Consider the following 27206-nt stretch of genomic DNA (forward strand, 5'->3'; position numbering starts at 1 on the left):
AGTGTGATGGGAGTGCAGAGGACTCCCAAAGGGTGATGCCCTCACCCAGCTGTTACCAAGCTTAGGACAGAGAGAATCAGAAAGACAGGATAAGACAGTCCTGGAGAGCATCAGATTCCCACTGAAAAAAGGCATCCTTAAGATCCAGCCTGTTGTGCAACACCAGGAGTGTCTCTACCAGAACAGTCCCCTACTCTGTTCTCCTCCCTGCCTTCTGAGTATGAATAGCCTCTCTGCTGACTCACTCAGATGCCAGAAGACATGAAGCTATATGAATGAACATCTTTGTGGTCCTGGGAGAAAGGTGGCCTGAGTTTCTGGAGGGAGGGCCAAGCAAGGTGTAAGAAAACAAAGGGTCCTGGGAATGAGAGTAAATAAGTCTGTCTTTAAGGGGCCAGGCAGTGACATACTTGGCTGAGTGCACATGTTACAATGCTCAAGAACCTGGGTTCAAGCCCTTGGTCCCCACTGCAGGGGGAAAGCTTCATGAGTGATGAAGCAGTGCTGCAGTTCTCTCTCTTTCTCTTCGTCCCCCCTCTCTCAATCCCTCCCTCCCTCCCTCCCCGCCCTTCCTCTCAATTTCTGGCTATCTCTGTCCAATAAATAAAGACAATAAAAATAAATATATATGTGACACATAATATTGAAAGCTATGTACACAATTAGTTCCTGAAGTGCATAATTTTAATGGGAAGTGGGAGATTGATTGGCAGACAGCTGGGAAAGTTTCAGGGATAAGCATTCTGGCAGCCTAACATAATTGAGTTATTGCTTCACAATAAATGGGGGTGGGGGGGATCAGAGTATGAATCTTTTGATCGTACCCACATAGTACTTCCCTTACTTAGATGTGGAAGAAATCTGGCGAATGACTGAATAACTAGATAAAGAATTGGCATTGGGGCAGTTGCTGTAATTGAAGCTACTGGGAGTTCTGGGAGAATGTTTCACAGAAAAAAGAAACAAAAAAAAAAATCAAACAAAACAACAAAAAAAAAACCTAACTTGGACATACCTATCAAGGGCTGCTTTCTTGAAGCGGAGCCATTCGAGGCGTATCTTATGAATGGAAGGAAATTAAGGACAAGTCAGTTGTCCGCTGTGAGTGCTGCATAGCCCATAGGTTTGGGGAGTAAAGTGGAAGATGAATGGAAATAGCTGAGTTGTAGAAAATTAAGCAGTTACTTAGGGCCACGTTAGAGATTTAGGTTTTTGATGGGATATCAGAATGATTAAAGGCAGAGGGTGTATATTTGTAAACATTCTTCTGAGATTGAGGAAGTGAACTGTCTGTAGCTAGCTATCATGTCCCATTTCTATCACTGTCTCCATGTTCTCTTTCTCTATCCCCAACTGGCTTCTATTACTCCATGCATCACTTCACGTAAAATATTTATATGATCAACTTAGTGTCATTTATGTAATACCTAAAATTACATTATTGGGCTGTGTTAATGATATCTCAAATTATTCAATTATCCCATGGTATTTGGTGTTGTCATCTATTGTTGGGAGATGTTTCCAAGCATTGCAGTGCAGATTGTGTTGAGTCTAATACTCTGCATTATCACAACATAATATTTGGGTGGCTTCAAAAATCTTGGGTTGTCAGATCAATTCCATAGCATTAAATGATAGGAAGGAAAGATTCCTTACTCTGGGGGATTACACTTTGGAAAGGAGCAATAGTAAACATCTTTTGAATGTTCAGTGTCTCAGGTCAAAATATTCTCTCCTATGGTTCACTCTCAGGGTGTTAATGTCCCAACTGAACATTTGCCCAAATGTTTTCTTAGTACCCAAGTCCACTTTGTTTTGCAAAACACACTTTACTATAGTGCAGGCTCCTTCTGTTGCCCTCTAAACAGGAAGAGTGAAGGCCTTCCATCTGGCCAAATGTAAATCAGCCTCTTGCATGTCTCCTGGCAGATGGCATTGCTGCCATTTGCAAGCCTCTTGTGCATTGCCTACATTTAAAAAAAATCAAAACGCATTACCTCTTGTTTTTTGCTTTCCTCCTGAATATGCATTGAACTTCCAGCAATCGACTAAGTGATTTATTTGAATGGGAGAAAAGAGTCACACTACCTAAGTTTTCTTCGTGTCTTTTACCTTCACCCAGCAATAAACTTTGATTGCCAGAAATTATCAACTCATGCTTTTATGATCACAAACCAATATTCCTTTGAAAGTTATGTCTTCTGAAAATCATATTCAAGTGTCTTTCTTATTTGGGTGGTCTCGCCGCTTTGAAAATAGCTATTTAAAATAGTTCCCTTCCTCAATGGAAAGATAAAAGCCACTCTCTCCAAAGGAAAACGCCTGCATAAAAATATAACAATTGCTTTTGTATGTTTTACTTCGATTTTGAAGCTCAGATTTATATTTCATTCACAATTAATTCTTTAGAATTTCCCATTCTAACTTTCTGATGGTGTAGCTTAAAAACTTAATTATTCTGGTGAAAACACTTTTCAAAAGACGGCATTGCGTTGACTGGTAGGTATGAGCACGTTGCAGTAATTATTTTCAGTTGGAGATAAAAATGGCTTGTGCCAGATGCATAGTAGTTAAAATCTCACAGAAAAGAAGAGCATGGAAACATCCATACGACACTTAGTTGTATTCAGCAGAAAGACAGTTCTTTCCAGGAACTTGAGCCATGTATATAATTTTATCTTCTTCTTAAAATAGATTGTATTTATTTTCTACAGAGACAGACAAATCGCAAGGAAAGGGGAGGGATGGAGAGAGACACACTTACAGCCCTGTTTCACCTCTTGTGAAGCGTCCCTCTGCAGGTGGGAAGTAGGGACTAGAACCTGGGCCCTTGGGCATAGTACTGTGTGTGCACAATCAGGAGTGCCACCACCTGGCCCCCACATACATATTCTTGCAGGTGCATTGAAAAAGAAAATAAGACAAAGATACATGAATTTTAATGGTGCCTTTTCTAGAACCTGATATATCAAGATATTTTCATTAGAACAGTTAATCAACCTTTAAAACTATGATTTTAATTTATATTTTTCAGGCTGTATATTGAAAATTCATCTTTTACTTTTCAATGAGAACGCATCTTAATTTCACCTCTGTAGTTACTTGTGATTCGTGACTACTATTTTGGAATGTAAATAAAATTGCCCCTGTGATTTTATCACCCAACCACTGTACTCTGAAAGTGAGAGTGCCTTTTAATAATTAGGTAGGAGAGGAGACAATAATAGTCACATGTCTCTAAATTGTGATCGGAGATGTTGAGATGTAGGGGGGCAAAGCAGCACTCCCGTTTGAGTTTGGTAGTGATGTAAGTTCTTTCACAGTCGTTTACCTGTGTGCATGTTCATACCCATTAGTGCTCTAAATGCTGTCATTTTGAGATTTAAAGCTATCTGGACTTGCTGTCTACTAAGTCTTAAATTGAAGACCTGTGCTAGAGGCTTGCCTACACTGTCATGGATGTTTCTTATCAACTTCTTGATAAGGGCATTAAGCTTTCATTACTTGTTTTTAACACCGTCCTTTACAAGGATGTAATTAATGTATGCAAAGTAAAAATGTGATCTATTTCTAAATGATGATACAGGATGAAGCCAGCCGGCTGTCAGCTCTTCAGCCTCAAATCGAGCGATTAAAACTTCAAAGCTTAGCCCTGAAAGAAAAAGGACAAGGGCCGATGTTCCTGGATGCAGATTTTGTTGCCTTTACAAATCATTTCAACCAAGTCCTTACTGATGTGCAGGCCAGAAAGAAAGAGCTACAGTCAAGTAAGTAAAAAAAAAAAAAATCTTAAAGCTGGCTTCTTGATGTTTTCTGACTTTCGTTTTTTTGGGGAGGATATAAAAACAACTACAGTTTGGGAATTATTTTTTCTATTAAGTGTTTTCTAGGTAAGCACCCTTCTTGTAATGTTCAATAACAATTGATGATACACTTTTGTTGGGACACGTGTATTATATTCCCACTCACCCATAGTAATGTCAACACTGAGGAGATACATGTGAGTGTGTGTGTGTGTGTGTGTGTGTAACTGATATATATATATATATATATATATATATATATATATATATATATATAATGTTTAACTGAGGAGTAAAGATAGTATTTGTATTTGTTTTACATTGACATAACTTCTCCCAATCAGACATTTGGAACAATTAGCAAGATATAAGAGCAGATAAATCCAGTTGGTTCTATTTACACAAATCGTCTGCTGTGATCTTTGTGATAACTTACTACAGCTTATGAATTTTACTGTAGACTTAATATACTATATGAAAATGAAGTTCAGCAAAGGGTTCTTTGTAATAAATTTTAGTATTGTATCCCCCACAGCCTCTATCTTTAAAAAAAAATCAAACTTAAAATTTCTCTCAAAATTCTCTCTCAGTTTGATTACAAGGAGAACAAAATAACCTGGTTTTCACCTGAAAACTTTACTTATTAGTAAAACACATACTTACTTTATTTCTTTGTAAACATTCAAAGTATCCACCATATAATAGCATTTTTGGAATTTGAAGTCACAGTGATAATACATAATAAGCTCCTCCATTTCTTGCAACATCAGGTATATTCAGAAGGTGATCAGACCTTACAAAGATTGGAAGAAGATAAAAGTCAAATACAACCTCCCTCCTTTTGCTTTGAAGTCTATTCTTCTTAGGGGTGTATTTTCCCAGTAGTGTGTGTAGCAAATCATACAACTTGAGAATAATGATAACTCCCTCTAGTGGATCCCATTATATATGTGTTCCTTATTATTATTTTAAATCAATTGGGTAGAGATTCTGAATGTCCTGTATTTTCAGACATTGACATACATTTGTCTTATCTGAAAATCCATACACCTATTAAATTAAAGTAGATCTAATAGTTGTGCTGTATGTAAGTGGGAGTTAGAAGAATTTAATGATGGGCCAATCATTTTGATTTACAGGAACCCATTCAGTGGCTTCTCCATTTATTTTTAAAGTCATCAATCTTTGTTAAAAAGTAGAGTCAACTTTTGTATAATGAGTTTATAGTATATTCTGTCCATTCACACAGCCAAAACTTTGCCCATCTACTTAATGTCTTTTTCTTTGTCTTTCATACATAAGATGAGTATTAGATACTTGTGCAGAGTTTTCTCTCTATGGAGCACTTTTTTTTTTTTTATCGCAATACCTCTAATCTCTTTGCTTGTCATTTGGAGAAAGTTATTTGTAGTGTGTACGTTATGCAGTTTATATATTTATAATGAATAGATGTTATATGTGCAGTATATTTGTAAATGATATATATGCACTTTTATTTATTTTTTCCCTTTTTGTTGCCCTTGTTGTTTATCGTTTTTGTTACTGCTGTTGTTGTTGTTGGATAGGACAGAAAGTAATCGAGAGGAGGGGAAGACAAAGAGGAGGAGAGAAAGATAGACACTTGCAGACCTGCTTCACTGCTTGTGAAGTGACCCCCCCTGTAAGTGGAGAGCCAGGGGCTTGAACCTGGATCCTTATGCCAGTCCTGGAGCTTTGCGCCATGTGCGCTTAACCCACTGCCCTACCGCCCAGCCCCCACATGCACTTTTAAATATGTGTTATTCATAAATGCACATATAATTGGGTAAGTAAAAGTTATCTTATTGTCATATATTAGTTCTTTTTCAATGAAGTCTATTTATTTATGCTTTATCGTTGAACTGGGATGATTGAGTAGATTTCACTTCCTTTATTACAGATTAGTTTTAGTATATAAGAGCTCACACAAGAACCTGGAACACATTCTTTTTTCTCTTTGTCTTTACTCATGTTCTCTTTTTGAAAACATTTTTTATTAATCATGCATTGAGTGACATAAATTGCTGTCATAATTCATCATTTAAATTTGATAATTTTTATAGTACAAAATTCTTATATTCATAGTGCTTATTGGTCTGCAAGCAATTGGTGTGTGTGTGTGTGTGTGTGTATGTGTACACATGTGTACATGTAACTGAGGCTTCTTAAGTGTGTGCTATCAGTACTCCAAGGATTATTGCTGGTGTCTGTACTAGGAACCCACTGCTCCTGGAGGCCATTTTTCCCATTTTGTTTCTCTTGTTATTTATTGTTGTTGTTATTGCTGTCGTTGTTGTTGGATAAGACAGAAATCAAGGGGAGAGGGGAAGACAGAGGGGGATAGAAAGACAGACACCTGCAGACCTGCTTCACTGCTTGTGAAGTGATCCCCCTGCAGGTGGGGAGCCTGGGACTCGAACCGGGATCCTTACGCTGGTCCCTGCACTTCAGGTCATTTGTGCTTAACCCACTGTACTACCGCCCAGCCTCCTATATTATTTTTAAAGAAATGTTTCCCATTCTGTAGGTTGTCTTTTTCACTCTGTTGATTTCTTGTTTTCTCAGAATGAGCTGTGCAATAATGCATTATATCTTACTTTGACTTTTATTTCCTTTAATTATTTTTGTTTTATCTAAGAAATTATTTGCTTGGATCGGTACTATGAAGGTTTTCCTTCATGCTTTCTTTGAAATGTTATATATTTTTGGGTGTTCCATCCAAGTCTATATGTATTTTGAGTTGGTTTTTATATATGGTGTAATATATGTTCCATGTTTGTTCTTTTGTATGCATCTATTGGATTTTCCATACATTCTTTGTTGAATAAGCTGTATTATTTTCACCATTTCTAAAATTAGTGACTGTCATTTGTATAACTTTATTTCTGGTCTGTCATGTTATTTTGGTTTATATGTCTGTCTTTAATCCCATAAGATTGTTTTAATTAGTTTAACTTTGTAAGTCATAAATGTTATTAATTAATGACTATTAAATAGTTTCTATTTCATCTAGTAAGTGAAGACTGTGTCAGGTCTTTTACAAGATTGGTTTGAATCTTTTTTTAGCTCATTATTTATTTATTTATTTATTCCCTTTTGTTCCCCTTGCTGTTGTTATTGGTGTCGTTGTTGTTTGATAGGACAGAGAGAAATTGAGAGAGGAGGAGAAGACAGGGCTACAGATAGACACCTGCAGACCTGCTTCACCACATGTGAAGTGACCTCCCTGCAGGTGGGGAGCCAGGGGCTCGAACCGGGATCCTCATGCCAATCCTTGTGCTTTGTGCCACCTGTGGTACTGCCCAACTCCCTGGATTGACTCTTTGTGGCATTTTCTGGTTCTATGTCAACATTATATTTGTGTTTGCTATTGGTGTACAGATTCTACTGGAATGATACAGGGAAGCATTAATCTGTCTAATATTCAGCATGAGTGTTTTGCTCTGAGTCATTTGATAATTTAGTACTTACTTGTCTGCACCTTGTATAAGCCAATAAAGTACTGGTTACTAGATCCTAAGTGAGGAAATTAAAAGCAGAATTTAAGTCCTCAAGGAATTTTCAGTAGGATGGATACTAAACAGTTGCATATGTTATCACAGATGATTTTGACTAAGTGATAAAATCTTTTGTGAGAAGTTGACAGTTAAATTTTAGCAAAAGATCTTTACTGATTATGTTGTCAGTTATTAACTATTAGGAATTAAGTGAATGGTGGTTCTATTTGGAGTGAAAGAAGAATAACAGTTGCTTCTAGTTGAACCATTTTTCTAAAATAGATACACCACATCATATATGCAGAATGTGACTTAAGCTTGCTAAACACACAGAAACACAAATTTGGTATTTTCTACTTTCATTTTCATTTCCTTACTTTATGTAACCTGTCTGAATGATCTCTTTTTCCAATCGCTTTATTGGCAGGCAGGTTAGTGGTTTACACTACAGTTGTTGGCACATGGGTAGACTTTCTCATCACATGATGATATGTGTCTGCAGAGCACTCTCACCCCCAACTTTGGAGGTCCTTTCCACCAGGGCTCCAAAGCCCTCTCCACTCCCGGCCTTCTCCTATGTCCCCAGAGTCCTTTGCTTTGGTGCAACATGCCACACTCAGTCCAAGTTCTACACTGTGCTTTCTTTCTGTCCTTGTTTCACAAATTGTATTTATGAGTTACATCATCATTTACTATTTCATCATTATTCATTAACATTTCAGATTTTAAGTCATCACTGACTTCTTTTTTCTTTCTTTCTCCTTTCTTTCTTTCTTTCTTTCTTTCTTTCTTTCTTTCTTTCTTTCTTTCTTTCTTTCTTTCTTTCCCTCCAGGTTTATCCCTGGGGCTTAGACAATATGAATTCACTGCTCCTGGAGGCCTCCCTCCTCCACCCCTATTTTATTGGATAGGACAGAAATAAATTGAGAGAGGAGGAGGAGATAGAGAGAGGGAGAGAAAGATAGACACTTGCATATCTGATCACTGCTTGTGAAGCGACTCCCCTGCAGGTGGGGATCCAGGAGCTAGAACTGAGATCCTCGTGCGGGTCCTTGGGCTTCATACTATGTGCACTTATCCTGGTATGCACGACCCCTCCCACTGATTCCTTTTTGTAGAAGGTGAGAAATTCAATTTGGTATCAACTTCTTACTCAAAACAGACACTGCAGTATTCTGTTCATCTGTGTTCATGTATCTATATACACTGCTTTACCACTTGTGAAGCTTCCCCCCCTGCAGGTGGGAACCCGGAGGCTTGATCCCTGGCCCTTGTGCATTATAACATGAGCCTTGTACCAGGGGCATCACCACCCCACCCCATACTGTGCTTTATTTACTTAGTCTTATCACTCCTTTATATAGATCCATCCGTATCTGAAAATGTAGTGCTTAATTCCAGAAGATTAAGTCTTTGCTATTATGAAGTAATCTTGCTTGTTGCTTCTCTTCCTTATGTGGCACTGCTCTTTGCTCTGTTGAGAAACCCCTTCTCTCAAGTCAGTTGGATAAATACAGTTGATGGAGATTTTATTTTTAGTTTATATAGATTCATGGAGTCCACGAAGCAGAAAGTTGGGGATGGGTGTGGGAGGGCAGAGGTGGAGGGAGGCAGGCTACAGCACTCAAGTTTCCTTCAGTGCACAATCCATGCGGTGTGATTCACTTGCTGTAATATTAATTAATTAAGTAAGTAATTTTATTTACCAGAGCACTACTAAGGTTTGGCTATTGGTACTTTGAGTGATTGACTGAGGATTTGCAGCCTTGGGCAAGAGAGTCTCTAGGGTTAACTACTATCTATCCCTGCTACCTTGCTGAGATATTTAAAGAGCTGGTATAGAAAGCATTGCTCACACTCCATAACTGCATTTTTTTTTTTTAGTGGCAGTTTGACTATATTTTATCACTGCCATCCATTATATGACTGCACTAAGTGACTGGAGATCATCTGTGCTTTTTTTCATCTTTCAAGATGAGACATACAGATTTTAAATTTGCTTTCTTTTCTTGTATTTATTTATTTATTTTTGAGCAAAAATGCCTCATACAAACTCAGTTTCTCTCCTCTGACCCTCTAGGTTTTTTTTTCCATTTGAATAGTTAGAGAGGCATAGCAAGAAGGCAATAAACAACCACTCCAGAGCCTCCTCCAGTGTCAGGGCTCTTCCATGTGGTGCTTGGACCCACAGTGGGACCTCCACATGGCAAAGCACACATGGTTCCAGGGGAGCCATTGCCCTGGCCCATATTACCATGTTCAAGGTCACAAGTTTAAGCCCCCAGACCCTACATATGGGGAGAAGCTTCACAGGTGTGAAGCAGGTCTGTAGTTCTCTCTCTCTCTCTCTCTCTCTCTCTCTCTCTCTCCTGCTCTCTATTTACAACATGAGTTACTATAGATAGTGTAATGAAGGCTTCCCTTAGTGTTCTAGAAATAATGTAGAACATAGTAAGAAAGCTATTTTAAGTTCCTCAAAGTGGACACGCCTTCCTGCAAATTGGATCCATTAAATTGCACAAGTAGTGTCTAAAGTCTGCATGTACATTTATTTCCTCCTTGTTCAGGGTTAGGGTTCTACAGTCTCCAGCACATGCTGTTTCTTTCTGTTTCAGTTTCTATTCCCTGACCTGAGACTTTTCATTCAGGATCTACTGTTTGCTTGCATGGCACTGTAGTGGTCCCTAGGGACAGGAATGCTCAGCCGAAACTGCATGGCCTTTGCTCTCTTTCGGTTTTTAATATATTAATGACACTTCTATTAGACATGTAGTCAAACTGGTGTTTTATCATTATAATCTTTAATGAGTTCGTGGGCTGAAAACAAAAATCAAGAGCAGTCATGTGAAATGAAATAGAGGGAAGGGATCCAGGCTGGGGGGATGAGCCAGGGCTTCTTGAGACTGCACTGCTTGGCAAGGTCTGGAGGATGAGTTGGACTTTACAATACTTAAGGGATTTGCAAATAAGCAAGGCAGTGACAAACAAATGCTACAAGGGTTTGCACATATGTGGAATGTAGAGAATCCAAGCCCGTGAACTTGCAAAATAAGAAAATAGCCAGGCTTCAATTTGGGCTCTAAGACTTTGTGAGAACTATTGTGGTTACCATTGTGTGTGTTAGTGTAGGTGGGTGCGGGCAAAGAGCTTTTGTGGTGAGTGTATTATTGATCTATGGCTATGTGATTTTGTTTTACATATTTATTTATTTATAGTATAGTGACAGAGAGATTGAGAGTGAAGGCTGAGATAGGGAGAAAGAAACCTGCAACACTGCTTCTCCACTTTTGAAGCTATTAAGGTGGGGACCAGGGCCTTGAGCCTGGGTCCTTGACCATGGTAACATGTGTGTTCAACCTGATGTGTCACTGCCTGGTCCCCATCCCTGTACTTTTGTAAATTTGTTAACCACTATAAAATCACTTAATTAAAATGAAGAACTAAAAGCAGTAGTTGATCAGACACAAAGAGGGTAAAATGATGAAAGGTGAGTCTAAAGAGATGAACTCAGTAGAAGAGCTTTCATGCCCCACAGGAGAGTCTGGACGTGGACAGAGGAGAACATGACACAGTTGATGGGTTTTCATATTCCTGGGTTTTACATTTTCAAAACCCGAGCGGAGAAGATAGATTACATAGCAGCAGACTGTGCACACAATTCACTAGGAAGGAGTAACCTTCCTTTGTGCTGATTTTTGCTTGAGCTGAGCTACCTGGGTACTTGTTGATCTCTTCTGTGCTGTTGCCTTTCAGTAGTCATTCTGTTTTCCCTCAGAACAGACTGAAAGTTTGTTTGAAGTCTCAGTAGGAGGGCTTTGATTCTCCCACTTGAAAGTTGCTGAGGAACAGTTACATGGAATGCAACCAACAATTCCTAGACTGAAATATTTCCCTTTAAACAAAGACCAAGAGGGAGCTTGAATGTGGAATATTTAGGAACTCTTCTAGAAACGAGGCTACTAGCTAATGTGCTATGCTCTCAATAATGAACTAGTAATTAGCAAACACCCAGAACATTGGATATAACATGGCATCATAATATGATGCGTCCATCCCTTGTTGTCAAAGCTTCCACTGATCTCCTTGCTTTTATTTGTGATCATGCTTCAGTATGCTCCTTTGGCTTTTGCTAAACTTCTGTCCTTACTGTGTCCTATGTTGCTGCTCACTATTAAATGTGTCACTCTGTTCTTGAAATACCTCTTGCCCTATATTCACCTGCTTCCATCCTTTGCTTAGTTTTGTCTCTCTTCAAGTGACATTTCCACAGAGAGGGAATAATATCCATCATTACGGGTTGCATCCACCCTTTAAAAGTTTTATTGTATTTTCTTTAATATATTTTCTTTGGATCTGAAAAATCTGGATAATGAAAGTGAAAATCTTGAATCTACTTATCAAATTGATGTGTTCATACAGGTTGATTATTTTCTCCCTGATGCACTACATTTGAACTTCATAGAGTTGTTTTATTTATTTTATTTTTAGCCATTGAGAAGTACAGAAAAAGAGGCAGAGAGAAAAGTTGCCAGAGCACTGACATGGTAGTGCTGGGGATTGAACTTGGCAACTTAGTGCCATAAGCATTAAATACTTTTGCAGAGCCAATATGCTGTCTCCTTAACCGATTATGGTGTCTTACAGTGCAACCTTACTTTAATGAAGAATGAAAAATAATTTATTTCAGTTTAAAAATAAACTGTCGAAAGAAGTGAATAAGTAAGTTTGGCCATGGGCATTCAAAGAAATTAAACTATAATACTCTAAAAGCCATCCGTGTCCCTGTTATCCCACTCAAATTCATTTTTCTCCCTTCTCTGTGCTTATCCTCTTAATCTTCCCTATTAGATCGTGTGAGTGTGTGTGTGTGTGTGTGTGTGTGTGTGTGTGTGTGTGTGTGTGTGTGTGTGTGTTCGTTCGTGTTCAATCTCTGTGCTATTTTCTGCTCTCTCTATGAACTATTCTCCCTGGGACCATTTGTGAAGTTGGATGCCTGCTAGGTTATTACTGTAAGATACTGAAATGTTAAGTAACTTGCTGCAACTAATAAGTGGGAGTGCTGATGCCAAAGCCAAAGCTTCTTTCAGTTCACTTCCAAGAGGGGAAGCCATCTTATCACATGTTCATACACAACTGTTGATCTTATAAAAAGTAATTTCAAAGTCATCATCCATTATTTAGATCCTTCCCTTTCACTGTTACTGTATAAATCGTCTGGATAAAACTGACCTGAGTAATATCACCCATGGCAAGCCTCGAATGTATGTTTGCATGGTTAGCACTGTCCCATGTGCTTTCTATTCTATATCCATAGGTCCCTCTTATTCCCCATCACTTGTTCAAATGCCTTCTGGGAAACAATGCTTTGCTTCCTTACTCTTGAAGAAGTATTCTTCACTTTGTATTCACAAGAACCCTCTTCACCTTTGTTTATTAATAGTTATCTTTCATTTTGAATAAGTATTTCTAGTCAGTAGAGAAGCCTATTATTTATATGGAAGTGTGTACTGGTGGTTAAAGTACCACAGAGATTTTTCAAATGAAAGCAGAGGTGCTCAGAGTAAATAAAGTCTCTTAGATTAATTGGGCACTGAGCTCTCAAATAAATATAAGTGCAACAAATAAAATTCCCAGTATCCCTTTCTAACATATACTCTAAAATTGTCCATGGCACCTTAAATTCCCATTAAAGGGCCTGTAAAACACTTTGCTTTCTTTACCTCATTTCGTTTCAAAGTAATGAAAATAAAGAAAAGCCCATACCTCTTTTTCCACATCTTGCTCAGCACTTGTTTCTGCGCTTAATTGTGCTTGGTGCCTGCACAAGAAATCCACCATATTTGTGTCCATTTTTCTTCCCTCCTTCCTGCCCTCCCTCCCATCTCCTTTTCCTTCCTTCCTTCCTTCCTTCCTTCCTCCCTCCCTCCCTCCCTCCCTCCCTCCCTCCCTCTCTCTCTCCCTACTTTACCTTCCCTTCCCTTACTTTACCTTCCCTTACTTTCCCTTCCCTTACTTTCCCTTCCCTTACTTTCCCTTCCCTTACTTTCCCTTCCCTTACTTTCCCTTCCCTTACTTTCCCTCCCCTCCCCTCCCCTCCCCTCCCCTCCCCTCCCCTCCCCTTCCCTTCCCTTCCCTTCCCATCTTCCATTCCACCTTCCCTTCCACCTTCCCTTCCACCTTCCCTTCCCCCTTCCCTTCCCTTCCCTTCCCTTCCCTTCCCTTCCCTTCCCTTCCCTTCCCTTCCCTTCCCTTCCCTTCCCTTCCCTTCCCTTCCCTTCCCTTCCCTTCCCTTCCCTTCCCTTCTTTCCTCCCTTACTCCCTCCCTCCCTGCTCCTCTCTCTCCCTCCCCCATTTCATCTCTCTCTTTTTCTTATGATAGGCAGAAATCAGTAGGGGAGTGGGAGACTTTGAGGGGCGGATGGGTTAACAGGAGATGCTATATGGCTCCTGAAGCTAATCCCTTACAGGTTGAGGGATTAAGCATGGTAATTTGTACTACTAATTCTCTGTACCACTGCCTGACTCCATTTTTGTCCCTTTTGACTTATGATCCTCTCAGAAGTGTTCAATTTTATCTCACTGTATAGATCTGTGTTTCTTTATTATGTTACTTTTGAGCAATTGTTATACTCCTGTTTTCCTTCTGGATATTTAAAAAAATTATATGGAAAAATTGACAAGAACATAGGATAAGAGGGGTACAGTTCCACACAATTCCCACCACCGGCACTCCATATGCCATCTCTTCCCTTGTTATCTTCCCTATTCTTTATCCCTCTGGGACTATGGACCCAGGATCATTGTGGGGTGCCGAAGGTGGATGTTCTGGCTTCTGTAATTGCTTCCCCACTGAACATGGACATGGCAGGTCAATCCATACCCCCATCCTGTCTCTCTTCCCCTAGTGAGGCAGGGATTTGGGGAGGTGGGGCTCTAAGACACACTGGTGGGTCATCTTCCCAGAGAATTCCCACTGGCATCATGATAGTACCTGAAACACAGTGGCTGAAGAAGAGTTAAGATATAAAGCAGAACAAGTTGTTGACTAATCCTGAATATAAAGGCAAGAATATTACAGCTGAAGATTTGGGGGTCTCCGTTTTGGAAAAAGCTAGTAGGTCTATTTTAGGTATATTCCAAGGGGTCGTGACATTACCAGCTTTTGCCTGCGTCTGACAGCTAACATGCAGGTGGACCCAAGGTATTGTCTGGGGAGATAGTGTTACAGTTGGGAAAAAGGACTAGAAAGCTGTATCAGGGAAGAGAATACCTTCCAAATACTGGATAATTGTATAAATATTGTTGACTTTAAACCCCATTGATTTGATCCGGGGCCCACATTTAGCACAGGAGCCTATGCTAACAATGGCATTTTCAAAGTTAACACAATTGCCAATTAATCTGGTTATAGCAATAACTGTCTGTTGCTTTCTTAAACCCTAAGAGAGAAGGACCCTTCCCTATTCTCTATAAAACCCATATTTCTCCCAGTCCTAGAACCTTTGGGGTGGGCCTCACTTTCCTGTATGTTTCTCTCAATTATACCAATTGACACTGCATCTGCTGATCCGAACCTAATCTGTGCAGCCAGTACCACCTCGGCATGTTTCATTTCGAACTGTGTTGTCAGGTGTGGAGTGTCAACCCTCCAGCTTCATTACTCTGGTGAGACCTTTCTTAGCTCTTAGGACTCCGTAATTCCATTTTGGGTGGTGCATTTCCTAACAAAGCCTCAGATCCTAGATAATAGTCCAGGGCCCATGAGCTAGGGCATATGTGCACATGTATCCATAAGTTAGGAGGAAATATATACCTTCAAGCCAAAGTGTAGAATAGTTGCAGTAAGTTAGTAAATGCAGCAAGCAAGTAGAATGACCTAAAAAGACACCATAAAGTACCTAATAGTTCTTATTTAAACCTAGATACCCGTGTCGCCTACTTCATATTTCACTCCCCTCAATCATTCTAAAGCTAACCTTGTCAGACAAAGTAAGGACTACAAAAGCTGCATTAAGGCAAGAGACTGGCATATTTTAATGATGGCTCTTTGGTCACTATCAGGTCACTCCATCGCCTGTGGCCCTAGTCAAGGAGTCCTGGGATTCCCACACAGACACATTGGGCCTAGACCTCTAACAGATCCCTGTTTCCACTGTCACTGGTAATCTCTATCAGGAACAACGTAATGAACCCCTTTGTAGGCCACTACAGGACCTTGCTTTCAACGTGGATCAACAACGTTAGGGACTGTTCCATTCTCTGAAGGGAGTCAGGGCAACATAGCCTACCACTTGAGGAAGATGGGTCCTGAAATCAGTGCAGCCTGGAATGTTCCTAGCCACGACCACAGAATATGATCTCATGAGCTCAGACCTACAGGAATGCAGAGGTTATATAGGCTCCTGTGCTGTTTTTTTTTAAATGTAAAGCCTACTCCCATTTTTGAAAAAATATATATTAATGCTAATAGATTTATATAAATATTAATGAGAAAAATGTGAGAGAGAAACAGACCTTCTCTGTGACATAATTCGATGCAAGTCATCCAACTCAAGACCTCATGCATTAGAATCCAGTGCCTCATCCACTCACCCACTCTGTCATTTCCTTCCTTGGTCATATCCAACTTTTTGTAGTGGGGTATGTTTTGGTCTTTGTATCATGATCTTCTGTGTACATATCTGTACCTATGATTTGTTTCAAAAAGACAAGTGAAAAGTACTGTTCCCTCCCCATCTGCATTTATACTCATTAACTTAGTTTCCTATTCTGTTCCTAGCATTTCCTTAGGATTTTCATTTAATTATTTTTTGTCATTTTATGGTCTCCAATTTTCTGCCAACATTCTCAATCTTGTTTCATCACTTCAGATACGATAAATGGAATTGTATACGTCACACATAATAGATAAATACATATATAAATTGCATACATGCATGCACATAGAGTTTAGTGCATATGTCACTCTTCATTTGTAAGCCGTTTTCTCTTCAATATGTATTCTTTACCTATCCTTTCTATACATAGATGAAAGGACATCGGTAGTGGTGTTGACTTTGTAAAAAATCGAACTTGATTTAAAATCTGGACTGTTACACTCACTGCATAGTTTATAAATAGATAATTTTTAAAATTTCTTTATTGGGGGATTAATGTTTTACATTCGACCGTAAATATGATAGTTTGTACATGCTTAACATTTCTCAGTTTTCCACATAATAATACAACCCCCACTAGTTCCTCTGTCATCCTTTTTGGACCTGTACTCTTCCCCCCACCCCCATCCAGTCTTTTGCTTTGGTGTAATACACCAAATCCAGTTCAGGTTCTACTTGTGTTTTCTCTTCTGATCTTGTTTTTCAAAATTTGCCTGCGAGATCATCCCATATCCATCCTTCTGTTACTCTTTAAAAAAATATTTATAAAATGGAAACATTGACTAAACCATAGGATGAGAGGGGTACAACTCCACACAGTTCCGACCACCGGATCTCCCTTTCCCATCTTCACCCTTGATAGCTTTATTATTCTTTATCCCTCTGGGAGTAAGGAACCATGTTCATTGTGAGATGCAGAAGGTGGAAGGTCTGGCTTCTGTAATTGTTTCCCCACTGAACATGAGTGTTGACAGGTTGAGCCATATTCCCAGCCTGCCTCTCTCTTTCCCTAGTGGGGTGGGGCTCTGGAGAAGCAGTGCTCCAGGACACATTGGTGGGGTTGTCTATACAGGGAAGTCTGGTTGGCATCATGCTAGCATCTGCAACCTGGTGGTTGAAAAAGAGAGTTAACATACAAAGCCAAACAAATTGTTGATCAATCGTGGACCGAAAGGCTAGAATATTGAAGATGAAGAGTTGGGGGGAAGTACTCCCTTTTGTAGGTAGTTAGTAGGCATATTTTAGTTATATTCCAAAGGGCCTCTGGCTATACTAGATTTCTTTTTCTTTGAGCCTGAAATCTGATATGCAGGTGGATCCAAGTTATTATCTGGGGGAGATGATGTCATGGCTGGAAAAAGGACCAGAAAGCTAGATCAGGGAAGAGAGTAGCTCCCTAATATGGGAAAGGGGTATAAATATAGTAAACTGTAAACCTTATCATTTTGATCTGATCTGGGGCCGATATTCAGCTTAGGAGCCTATGTGACCTTTACATCCCTGTAGATCTGAGCTCACATTCTGTGATCACGGGTAGGAACATTCCAAGCTGCCTCAATATTGGCCCATCTTCCTCAGGTGTAGCATAGAGTATGTTGTCCATTATCCCTTCAGAGGATGGAACATTCTCTACCGTGGTTGATGCAAGTTGAGGACAAGGTCCTATGGGGTCTATTTTGTTGTTCCTGATAGAAATGACTGGTAACAATGGAGAGAGGGATTTATTGGAGATCTAGGCTCATCATGTCTGTTTGGGAATCTCAGGACTCCCTGATTAGGACCCTAGCTGATGGGGTGGCCTGATAGTGACTAAAGAGTCATTGTAAAAGTATGCCAGTCTCTTGCCCTTATTTAGATTTTGCAGTCCTTGCTTTGATAAGGTTAGCTTTGAAATAAGTGAGGGAAGTTAAATAGGTAGTAGGTGAGGAGGGTATCTAAGTCTAAGTGGACACTGTTTAATTATGAACTTGATACTGACTCAGTACAGACGATTGTGTACTTTTGCTTTCAGGTATATATTTTGCCCTAATTTATGGATACATGTAAACATATGCTCTATCTCAGGGACCTGGTCTAGATCTAGGTTTTCGGACTTTGTTAGGAAGTGAACCTCCTGGAATGGAATTAGAGAATCCTGTGAAAGGAAAGGTCTCACCCAAGTAATGAGGGTGAAGGGTTGACATTCCATGTCTGACGTCTCTGGACACAGTCTGAAGTGAAGCATGCTGAGGTGATTCTAGTTGTGTTGATTAGGTTGGGATTGGTGGATGCAGTATCATTTGGTATGAATTGAAAGAAGCATGCAGGAAAGTGAGCTCCACCCTAGAGGTTCCAGGACTGGGGAAATATTGGCTCTAAAGAGGAAGCAGGAGGTTCCTGCTGTCTTAGGGCTTAAGAAGACAATAGATAGTTATTGCTATAATCACATTATTTGGCAATTGGTTTAACTTTGAAATATCCCTTTGTAAGGATTTGCTGTATCATACACACCATCACCATAATTTATGTCCTTTGACATTATTTGTATATAGCTGTGCCACCGGTTGCTTCTGTTCTCCCTGTTGTAAGCTTTTAAGAGAGTCAACATATCAAAGACTCAGCCTATGTATTATAAAGATTCAGTTGATGGAATATCTCACACTTTTTAAAGCACAACTTTCCCCCTCTCATATTAATTAAATAGTGATTTATGTGACTACAAATTAATAGAAGTGTACATAAACACCATTCCCACCACGAAAAGATTGTGTCCCATTCCAGCCACCCCCTCCCCCGCCCCTTGAAGCTGAACATCCACCCTCACCCTCAACCCAGGGTTTTTACTTTGGTGTCCTACTCCAAATTTAGTCAAATCTTGCTTTGAGTTTCCCTTTCTTTTCTTCTTTCGCAACTTCTGTTTATGAGTGGGTTCATCCTATACACCACTTTATCTTTCTGACTTAGCTCACTTAACTCATCTGATGTTGGGCACCTGGGTTGCCTCCAGGTTTTAGCTATTACGAATTTTTCTGCCATGAACATAGGTGTACACATTTCTTTTTGGTTGGGTGTTATGGAGTCCTTGGGGTATATCCCTAGGAGAGGAATTACTGGATCATATGGAAAGTCCATGTCTAGCCTTGTCTTCTTCTTCTAGCGTTTGCCCTTCTTCCGTAGCCAGTCAACATCGTCAGGATGAGCCTGATGTAAAGTTTCGAGACCTCCTTTGAATCTGGAGAGGTAGCAGTCATTGACTATGTGGGTCATAGTCTGTCTGTAGCCACAGGGGCAATTTGGGTCGTCTCTGGCTCCCCAGCGATGGAACATAGCGGCGCACCAGCCATGGCCTATTTGATAGCGATTGAGGAGGGCCCAATCATAACGTGCTAGGTCAAAGCCGGGTTGACGCTTGCAGGGGTCTGTGATGAGGTGTTTGTTCTTGACCTCAGCTGACTGCCAACTCTGTTTCCAAGAGTCTGGAACAGAGAAGTTCAGTGTAGGCGTAGGGGACCAGATTGAGTGACGAGACGTCAAGCGTTGGACAGGGTGGGCGAAGATATCCGCGTACATTGGCATGTCCGGTAGAGCGTAGACGTGGGAAATGAACTTAGATGATGCCGCATCCCGACGAATATCTGGCGGGGCGATGTTGCTAAGAACTGGCAGCCATGGAACCGGGGTGGAACGGATGGTTCCAGAAATTATCCTCATGGAGGAATATAACTTGGAATCGACCAAGTGGACATGGGGGCTACGGAACCATACTGGGGCACAGTATTCTGCAGTGGAATAGCATAATGCCAGAGATGATGATCGTAGTGTGGAAGCGCTCGCGCCCCATGAGGAGCTGGCCAGTCTTGCAATGATGTGATTCCTCGCGCCCACCTTCGCTGCAGTTTTTATGAGATGTTTGTGAAATGACAGGGTGCGATCGAGAGTAACGCCAAGATAGACTGGCTGGGCTTCATGCCGGATTCTCGTATCGCCAAGCTGCACATTAAGCTCACGCGAGGCTGAGGCATGGTGTAGATGGAAAACAGATGATACCGTTTTTGCAGTGCTAGGGATTAGTCGCCATTTTTTACAGTCATCAGATATCAGAGACATGTCTTTCGTGAGTGTTTCCTCAAGGATGTCAAACTTGGATGCCTGAGTTGCACAGCAGATGTCATCGGCGTAGATGAACTTCCTTGAAGAAGTTTCTGGGAGGTCATTGATGTAAATATTAAATAGCGTAGGAGCCAGAACAGAGCCCTGGGGGAGGCCACTTGAGACAAGTCTCCATCTGCTAGACTTGTCACCCAGATGCACCCGGAATCTTCTGTTTTGGAGAAGAAATGATATAGTGTTGGCCACCCATGGAGGCAGGCATCTTGAGATCTTGACTAGGAGACCACGGTGCCAGAGCGTGTCATAGGCTGCTGTGAGATCAACAAAGACAGCACCCGTCTTTAAATTCTTCTGGAATCCATTTTCAATGTAAGTTGAGAGGGCCAGGGCTTGTTCGCAGGTAGATCTTCCTGGGCTGAAACCAGCTTGGGCGGGTGATAGGAATTTCTCTGTAAGAGGAGAAATACGTGACAGAAGCAGCCTCTCAAGGAGTTTGTAACACACGGAGAGGAGAGAAATTGGTCTATAGCTGGCAGCCAGTGTTGGGTCTTTCTTTGGTTTCAAAACCGCTATAATCTTCGCACGACACCAAACTTTGGGCATAGACTCAGATTCCAAGATGTGGGACAGGAATGAATCGAGCCACTTCTTTGCCGCGGGACCCCGGTTAAGAATGAGTTCTGGGGTGATGTTATCATAGCCAGCAGCTGTTCCTGGTTTAACCCTCTTCAAAGCGTCTTCCAGTTCAGACAGTGTAAAGGGAGAGAGTTTTGGAGATGGACAAGATAACCGGAAGTGGGATGACCACTCATGGGAAATTTCTCTTTTCCGACTGGGTCGATCTTAGCACGTCCAACTTGAGTTAGGTGACTGGCCACTGAGTTTGGACATACGGGAGGATCTTGTAAGAGTTCTCCAGACTGCTCTCCATAGAGGCTGTACCAATTTACATTCCCACCAGCAATGCAGAAGGGTTCCTCTGTCCCCACAGCCTCTGTAGCATTTGTCGCTGCTGTTCTCTTTGATGTATGCCACTCCCACGGGGGTGAGGTGGTATCTCAGAGTTGTCTTTATTTGCATTTCTCTGACAGTCAGCAACCCGGAGCAGTTTTTCATGTGTTTGTTAACCTTTTGGATCTTTTCTGTAGTTCATATCCTCTGCCCATTTTTGAATGGGGTCATTTGTTTTTTTTTGTTGCCAAGTTTGCTGAGCTCTTTGAAGTCCATAATTTTTATAGAGCCATTTTCCTAAACTGAACATGTAGACAAATTCGTTTCTCATGTTTTTATTATATGAATTAAATGTTATCGAATGTGTATTTAATAGTTCCCTATGCTAATACATGCTATTCATAATAAAAGTATTGTTTGGTAATACTAAAAATACTAAGCATACATTTTCTTTAAATAAGTTTTTTTATTTTTATTAATGGATAGATAGAGCCAGAAATTGAGAGGGTAGGGGGTTACAGAGAGGGAGAGAGACAGAGAGACACCTGCAGCCCTTCTTGACCACTCGTGAAGCTTTCCCCCTTCAGGTGGGGATCAGGGGCTCAAAACTGTCCTCAGGCAGTGTAACATATGCCCACAACCAGGTGTGCCACCACCCAGCCCTCCTAAGTATACATTTTTCATGTTAATATTGAGTTACAGTCTATCCTTTAAAATGTGAAGGCAGATAATATCTTAGTGAGAAAGAAATTGAATCAACTAATTTTTTGTAGGTGTTTGATGTATCACTTAGGGGTAGTTCCTCCAAGTTTCCACCCCGCCCCCCTCAAGGGCTATTGCTGGGACTGGATGCCTGCACTAGGGATCTACTGCTCATGTGGCTCTTTCTTTCTTTCTTTCTTTCTTTCTTTCTTTCTTTCTTTCTTTCTTTCTTTCTTTCTTTCTTCGTTTCTTCCTTCCTTCCTTCCTTTCCTTCTTTCTTTCTATCTGTCTTTCTCTTATCTCTCTCTGTCTTTTATAGGGAAGAGAGAAATTAAGAGGGGAGGGAAGGGATAGAGAGGGAGAGAGAAAGACACCTTCAGACCTGTTTCACCACTTATGAAGTGACCCCCTTGCAGATGGGGGGCCGAGTGTTCAAACTAGGATCCTTGAGCTTGTCCTTGCGCTTCATACTACCTGTGCTTAACCCAGTGTGCTACCACACAGGCCTCTTTCTGAGTTTTTGTTTTTATGATCTGAAAAATGAATTAACAGAGGCCGGGCAGTGGCACACCTGCTCGAGCATACAGATTACAATGTGTAAGCACCCCAGAGTTCAAGCCCTCGGTCCCCACCTGCAGCGGGAAAGCTTTGCAAATGGTGAAGAAGGGCTGCAGGTGTCTTTCTGTCTCTCTCTGTAACCCCCGTTCCCTCTCAATTTCTGACTGTACCTGTGTAATAAATAAAGATAATAAAAATGAATTAAGGGGCTGGATGTCAGTGCACCCAGTTGAGCACACATTCTACAATGCACAGGAGCCGGGGTTCAAATCCTTGGCCCCCGTTTGCAGCATCCCTTGTGGTGAAGCAAGGCAGCAGTTTCTCTTTCTACAGCTTCCTCTCTTTCCCTCTCTCGCTTCCTATTGCTCCCTCTTTGCTTCTATCCAATAAATAAGAAATAAATATGATTTAAAAATGACTTTAGTGTCTGATATCCTCTGTTTCTTCCCTGACAACTCGCACCCAGTTAATAGCAATGCAAACACGATAAGATGATTAAATAATTCAACTTGTTGACATGAAATTTCTCTGTACTATATGCATATTCCATTCTATACTTTCTTATTTTCCTCTTTTGTGAATAGTGGTTGATGATGTATAAGATCGACTTTGTCAGAAAGTTAGGGGAAATACTGAGAAAATTGGAATTGGTTAACTAATTCCTTTTTCTTCTCATTTGTCAAGTTTTTGACACATTGCCACCCCAGCGCTATCAGGAGACCATGAGCACCATCCTGACATGGATCAAACAGTCAGAAAAGAAACTCTCTATACCCCAGGTTACCGTCTCAGAATATGAAGTCATGGAGCAGAGCCTCTTGGAGTTACAGGTATGTGGATATTCAAAGCTTGACACAATAAAATGTAGATATTAGAGATGAAGCAGTCACTTAGGTTTCATTCTCAGATGTTACTGCAATTGGGGCTGGTGGTGGTACACCAGGTTGAGGGCAAACATTACCTTTTGCAATGGTCCAGATTCAAGTTAGTTCTGATCACCAGTGCAAGGAGGAAGCTTCACAAGTGGTGGAATGGTGCTGCGGGTATCTCTCTGTTTCTTTCCCTCTTTCTTTTTTAAGTCAGTCTCTTCTCTCTCTCTCTCTCTCTCTCTCTTATTAGCCCCGTGAAGAGATGGAGTCCTCATGCAGACTTCTAGCCCTGGTGGCAATACATACATACATAAATAAATATAACAGAGTTAAAATGATTATGGAACATGCCATTTTCCCAGTGAAGAAAATAAAGAGAATTCTATTACAATGTAATATTCTATTCATTGTGCGACTTTATAAGAGCAGATTCTTCCTTTGCCATCAATGATATGGTGTACTCATAAATAGTCTCTCATTTAGTATGCATTTTTAGATAAACTGCTTTTCATGATTACAAAAGTTATGGTATATTTCCTTCCTTTGCTTGATGATTCTACTCACATTTCCAAATGATAAGTGGTAGAACCATTGCAGTTATAAAATTATTTTTAATTTAACACTAGTCTCAAAATGTTCTGATTGGTTTTTTGACTTCAATAACTTTATTTTTAGCAGCAATATAATTGGAATTATAAAGTACTAATATGGAAAATGAATGAAATAACTTTGAGAGAGTAAAATAAGTTTCCTACTAATTCTGAAAAATGTGTGATATTTATTTCCTCATATTTTCTTATGCAGTACTGGAAACAATTTTACATTTTATGTAGGAACAGAGAGAATATACTCACATTTTACAAATTAAATTAAGACAAATATTAAAAATTTAACTATTATCTTAGAATATTTACAACATCACATATAACTAATTGTCCAATCTTTTCTTGCTTTTCTTTGTTGTTTAAAAAACATTTACTTATAAGGCTGAGTGGGAGAGCACCTGACTGTGTGCAGATATTACCATGCTCTAGGATCTGGGTTCAAATCCCCTCCCCCCACTTGTGTGTGGGTGAATCTTGTATTTCATGAGGCCCTCTTTCTGCTTTTGTATCTTTCCTCTCTAAATTTACCCTTTCTTTTAAGTAAAAATAAAAAGAGAAATTAAAGAGTATTCATTATTTTATTTTTAATTATTTTTTTAACTAGTGTACTGCTTGGTAGTATCTTACAGTGTTTTCTGGGCTTCTGCCTGATATCTAGAAGCCTATGGCATGAAATTCATTTTGTATAGGGATTGTGGTATTTTCTTTGCCTGGTTATTTTTTAGTATATCCATATATATTTTTTGCACTTCATGATGGAATTGTAAACTTGATTAATAGTACTACAATGGTATAAAAATTTGGCATGCAAACTAAGTAGTTTAGAAATGCTGTTAGATCAGTAATTTAACCTAAAAATAGTGAACAAGTGAAACAATATATTTTTTAGAAATGTATATATTAACTGAAAAAATTAAATTATGATATTGTTTCATGCGCTACATACCAAATGCATGAACATACTTGAAAAGTTAAAAGCAAATATTTAAAATCGTTAATTTTAGTATAATTTTTTAAAAGAGCACACTTTAATATTTTATTTAATAAATATAGAGAGAAATTGAGAAGAAGAGGGAGAGCTAAAGAAATGGCAGAGAAAGAAAGAGAGACAGAGAGACAGAGATCAAGACCTGCAGAACTGCTGTACTTCTCCAGAAGCTTTCCTGTTGCCAGTATGGACTGGGTGATTGAACCCAGGTCATTGATTTTCGTAACATGTGTATTCAACCAACCAAACTTACTATAAAAAATATCACCATTTTTATTTGGGAATAACGTGGGGTTACAGTTGTGAGCCCTGACTCTCCCACATTTTAAAGATGTCCACCACAGTTCTCACAAGTGTTAGAAACAGTTTACATGCCTTTGTTTTTTTAAGCCCCTGTGTATCAGTTCAACTACTAGTGAAACTATCCCGTAGTTGTTTTTCATCTCTTCATTGATTTCACTAAGCATAATGTCCTATAGTTCCATTTATTGTGTCCCCCAAAGAAACAGTGCTCTTTTTTGATGGCAGAGTAGTATTCCATAGAATATACATCCCATAACCTTTTTTTTTTGCCTCCAGGGCTATTGCTGGGGTTCAGTGCCTGCACCACGAATCCACTGCTCCTGGAGGCTATTTTTTTTCCTTTTGTTGCCCTTGTTGGTTATTTTTTTATTGCTGTTTTAGTTCTTGTTGTTATTGATGTTGCTATTGTTCCATAGGAAAGAAAAATGGAGAGAGGAGTGGAAGACAGAGAGGGGAGAGAAAGATAGACACCTGTATACCTGCTTAACCGCCTGTGAAGCAACCCCTTGAAGGTGCAGAGCTGGGGCCTGGAACCAGGATCCTTACGCCTTATGCCTTACGCTGGTCCTTGTGCGCTTCACACCATGTGTCCTTAACCCGCTGGGCTTCCACCTGAGCCCTCTCCATAACTTCTGTAGTCAGCCATGTGTGGATGGACTGTTAGGTTGCCTCCAAGTTGGTTATTTGAATATTGTTATACATATGCCCCTTTGAATTAGTGTTTAATTGTCCTTTCAGAATATGCCTAAAAGTGGTATTCCTGAATTATAAAGTAATTCCATTTTTAGTTTTTTAAGGACTCTCCAGAAAGTTCTCTAAAGGGGCTCTCAACAGTAGCATTCCTACCAGCAGTGTAGCACTATCCACGTACTTCACAGTCTTGCCAACTCCTGTCATTTCCTGTCCTGTGGATGTAAGCCATTCTCACAGGTGTGAGAATAGGTAGTTTTGATTTGTATTTCTCTAATGACAAGGATGGAAATTAAAAACAAATTTTCCAGAGGAAGAGTTTTCAGTACAAATTACACAAAATAGTTAATCCAATAGTATTTTGGATGCTATTTATATGAATATACTAAGATACAGAAAAATAATTATAGGACAATCAAAATAGATTTCAAATTAGGAAATAGTTAAATAGGGTTCTGTGTGGTTAGCACACCGGGTTAAGTCCACATAGTGCAAAGTGCAAGGACTGACACAAACAATACGTTTTGAGTCTCAGGCTCCTCACTTGTAGCAGGAGTTGCTTCACAAGTGGTGAAGTAGGTCTGCAGGTGTCTTATCTTTCTCTCCCTCTTTCCGTCTCCCCCTCCTTTCTCATTTTCTCCCTGGTCTATCCAACAACAACAACAATAATGGAAAAAGATGGCCACCAGAAGCAGTGGATTCTTAGTGCAGGCGCTGAGCCCTAGTGAGAAAGGGAGGGGGGGAGGCAGGGGGTAAGAGACAGAAATACGTATATATAGAGGGGGGAGGATATGGAGAGGGAGGGAGAGAGGAGAGAGAGAAAGGAAGGAAAGAAAAGGCATAGCGAAATAATATTCCTGAGTCATTCAAGTTTTTATGAATTTGAAATGCATCTAATATTATGTGTGAACCTTCATAGTATACTGCCTATCTCAAAGTATATATGCTAAAGATAGTCTAAATAATCAACCAAGGGTAGCATGTTAATAAAATTTACTAAGAGTAAATCACAAAATAGGCACACATACACATATTACTCAACCATGAAAGGTATGAGCTTTGGTTATTTGGGTCATTTTGTAGGTTGAGTTATTAAAGTGAAAGGGAATAATATTATTACACAGTATGAGCACTTGTTCAATATCTAGTTATACACAGAGAATGCTGGAATTTTTAATAAAAAGGCATAATAATTGTATATAATAAGTCTTTTTAAGCAAAAACCTTTGCCACTTTATCACTAGAAAGTAGTATTCAAAAATATATTAGGACAATTGATAGATAAATGTCCTCCCATATCACAAGGACACTGTATAATTAATGTTTATTATTGAAAACAACAATTCTGTCTGCCTTTACTAGGCTCTCATCTAGTAATTTATTCAGTCTTAGTCCTCTTACCAATATGATTGGACTGTATTTATGTCTAGAGAAACACAACTTCTAACCTCCATATCTAAAGGATCGGTAAAATTA

The 27206-nt window shown here is 39.8% G+C and overlaps 1 protein-coding gene across 7 annotated transcripts in view; it reads left to right on the forward strand.

The window, feature by feature from the left end:
* DMD (dystrophin) overlaps positions 1-27206 on the forward strand; it is a 2449111-nt gene that overhangs the window by 935642 nt on the left and 1486263 nt on the right. For all 7 annotated transcript variants that reach the window (XM_060182733.1, XM_060182732.1, XM_060182735.1 and 4 more), the window contains 2 exons: positions 3587-3767; positions 22960-23105. In XM_060182733.1, the coding sequence (XP_060038716.1) occupies positions 3587-3767; positions 22960-23105 (327 nt within the window). The remainder of the gene's footprint in view (positions 1-3586; positions 3768-22959; positions 23106-27206) is intronic.

The sequence above is a fragment of the Erinaceus europaeus genome, chromosome X (assembly GCF_950295315.1).
Source record: "Erinaceus europaeus chromosome X, mEriEur2.1, whole genome shotgun sequence".
Classification (NCBI taxonomy): Eukaryota; Metazoa; Chordata; class Mammalia; order Eulipotyphla; family Erinaceidae; genus Erinaceus; species Erinaceus europaeus.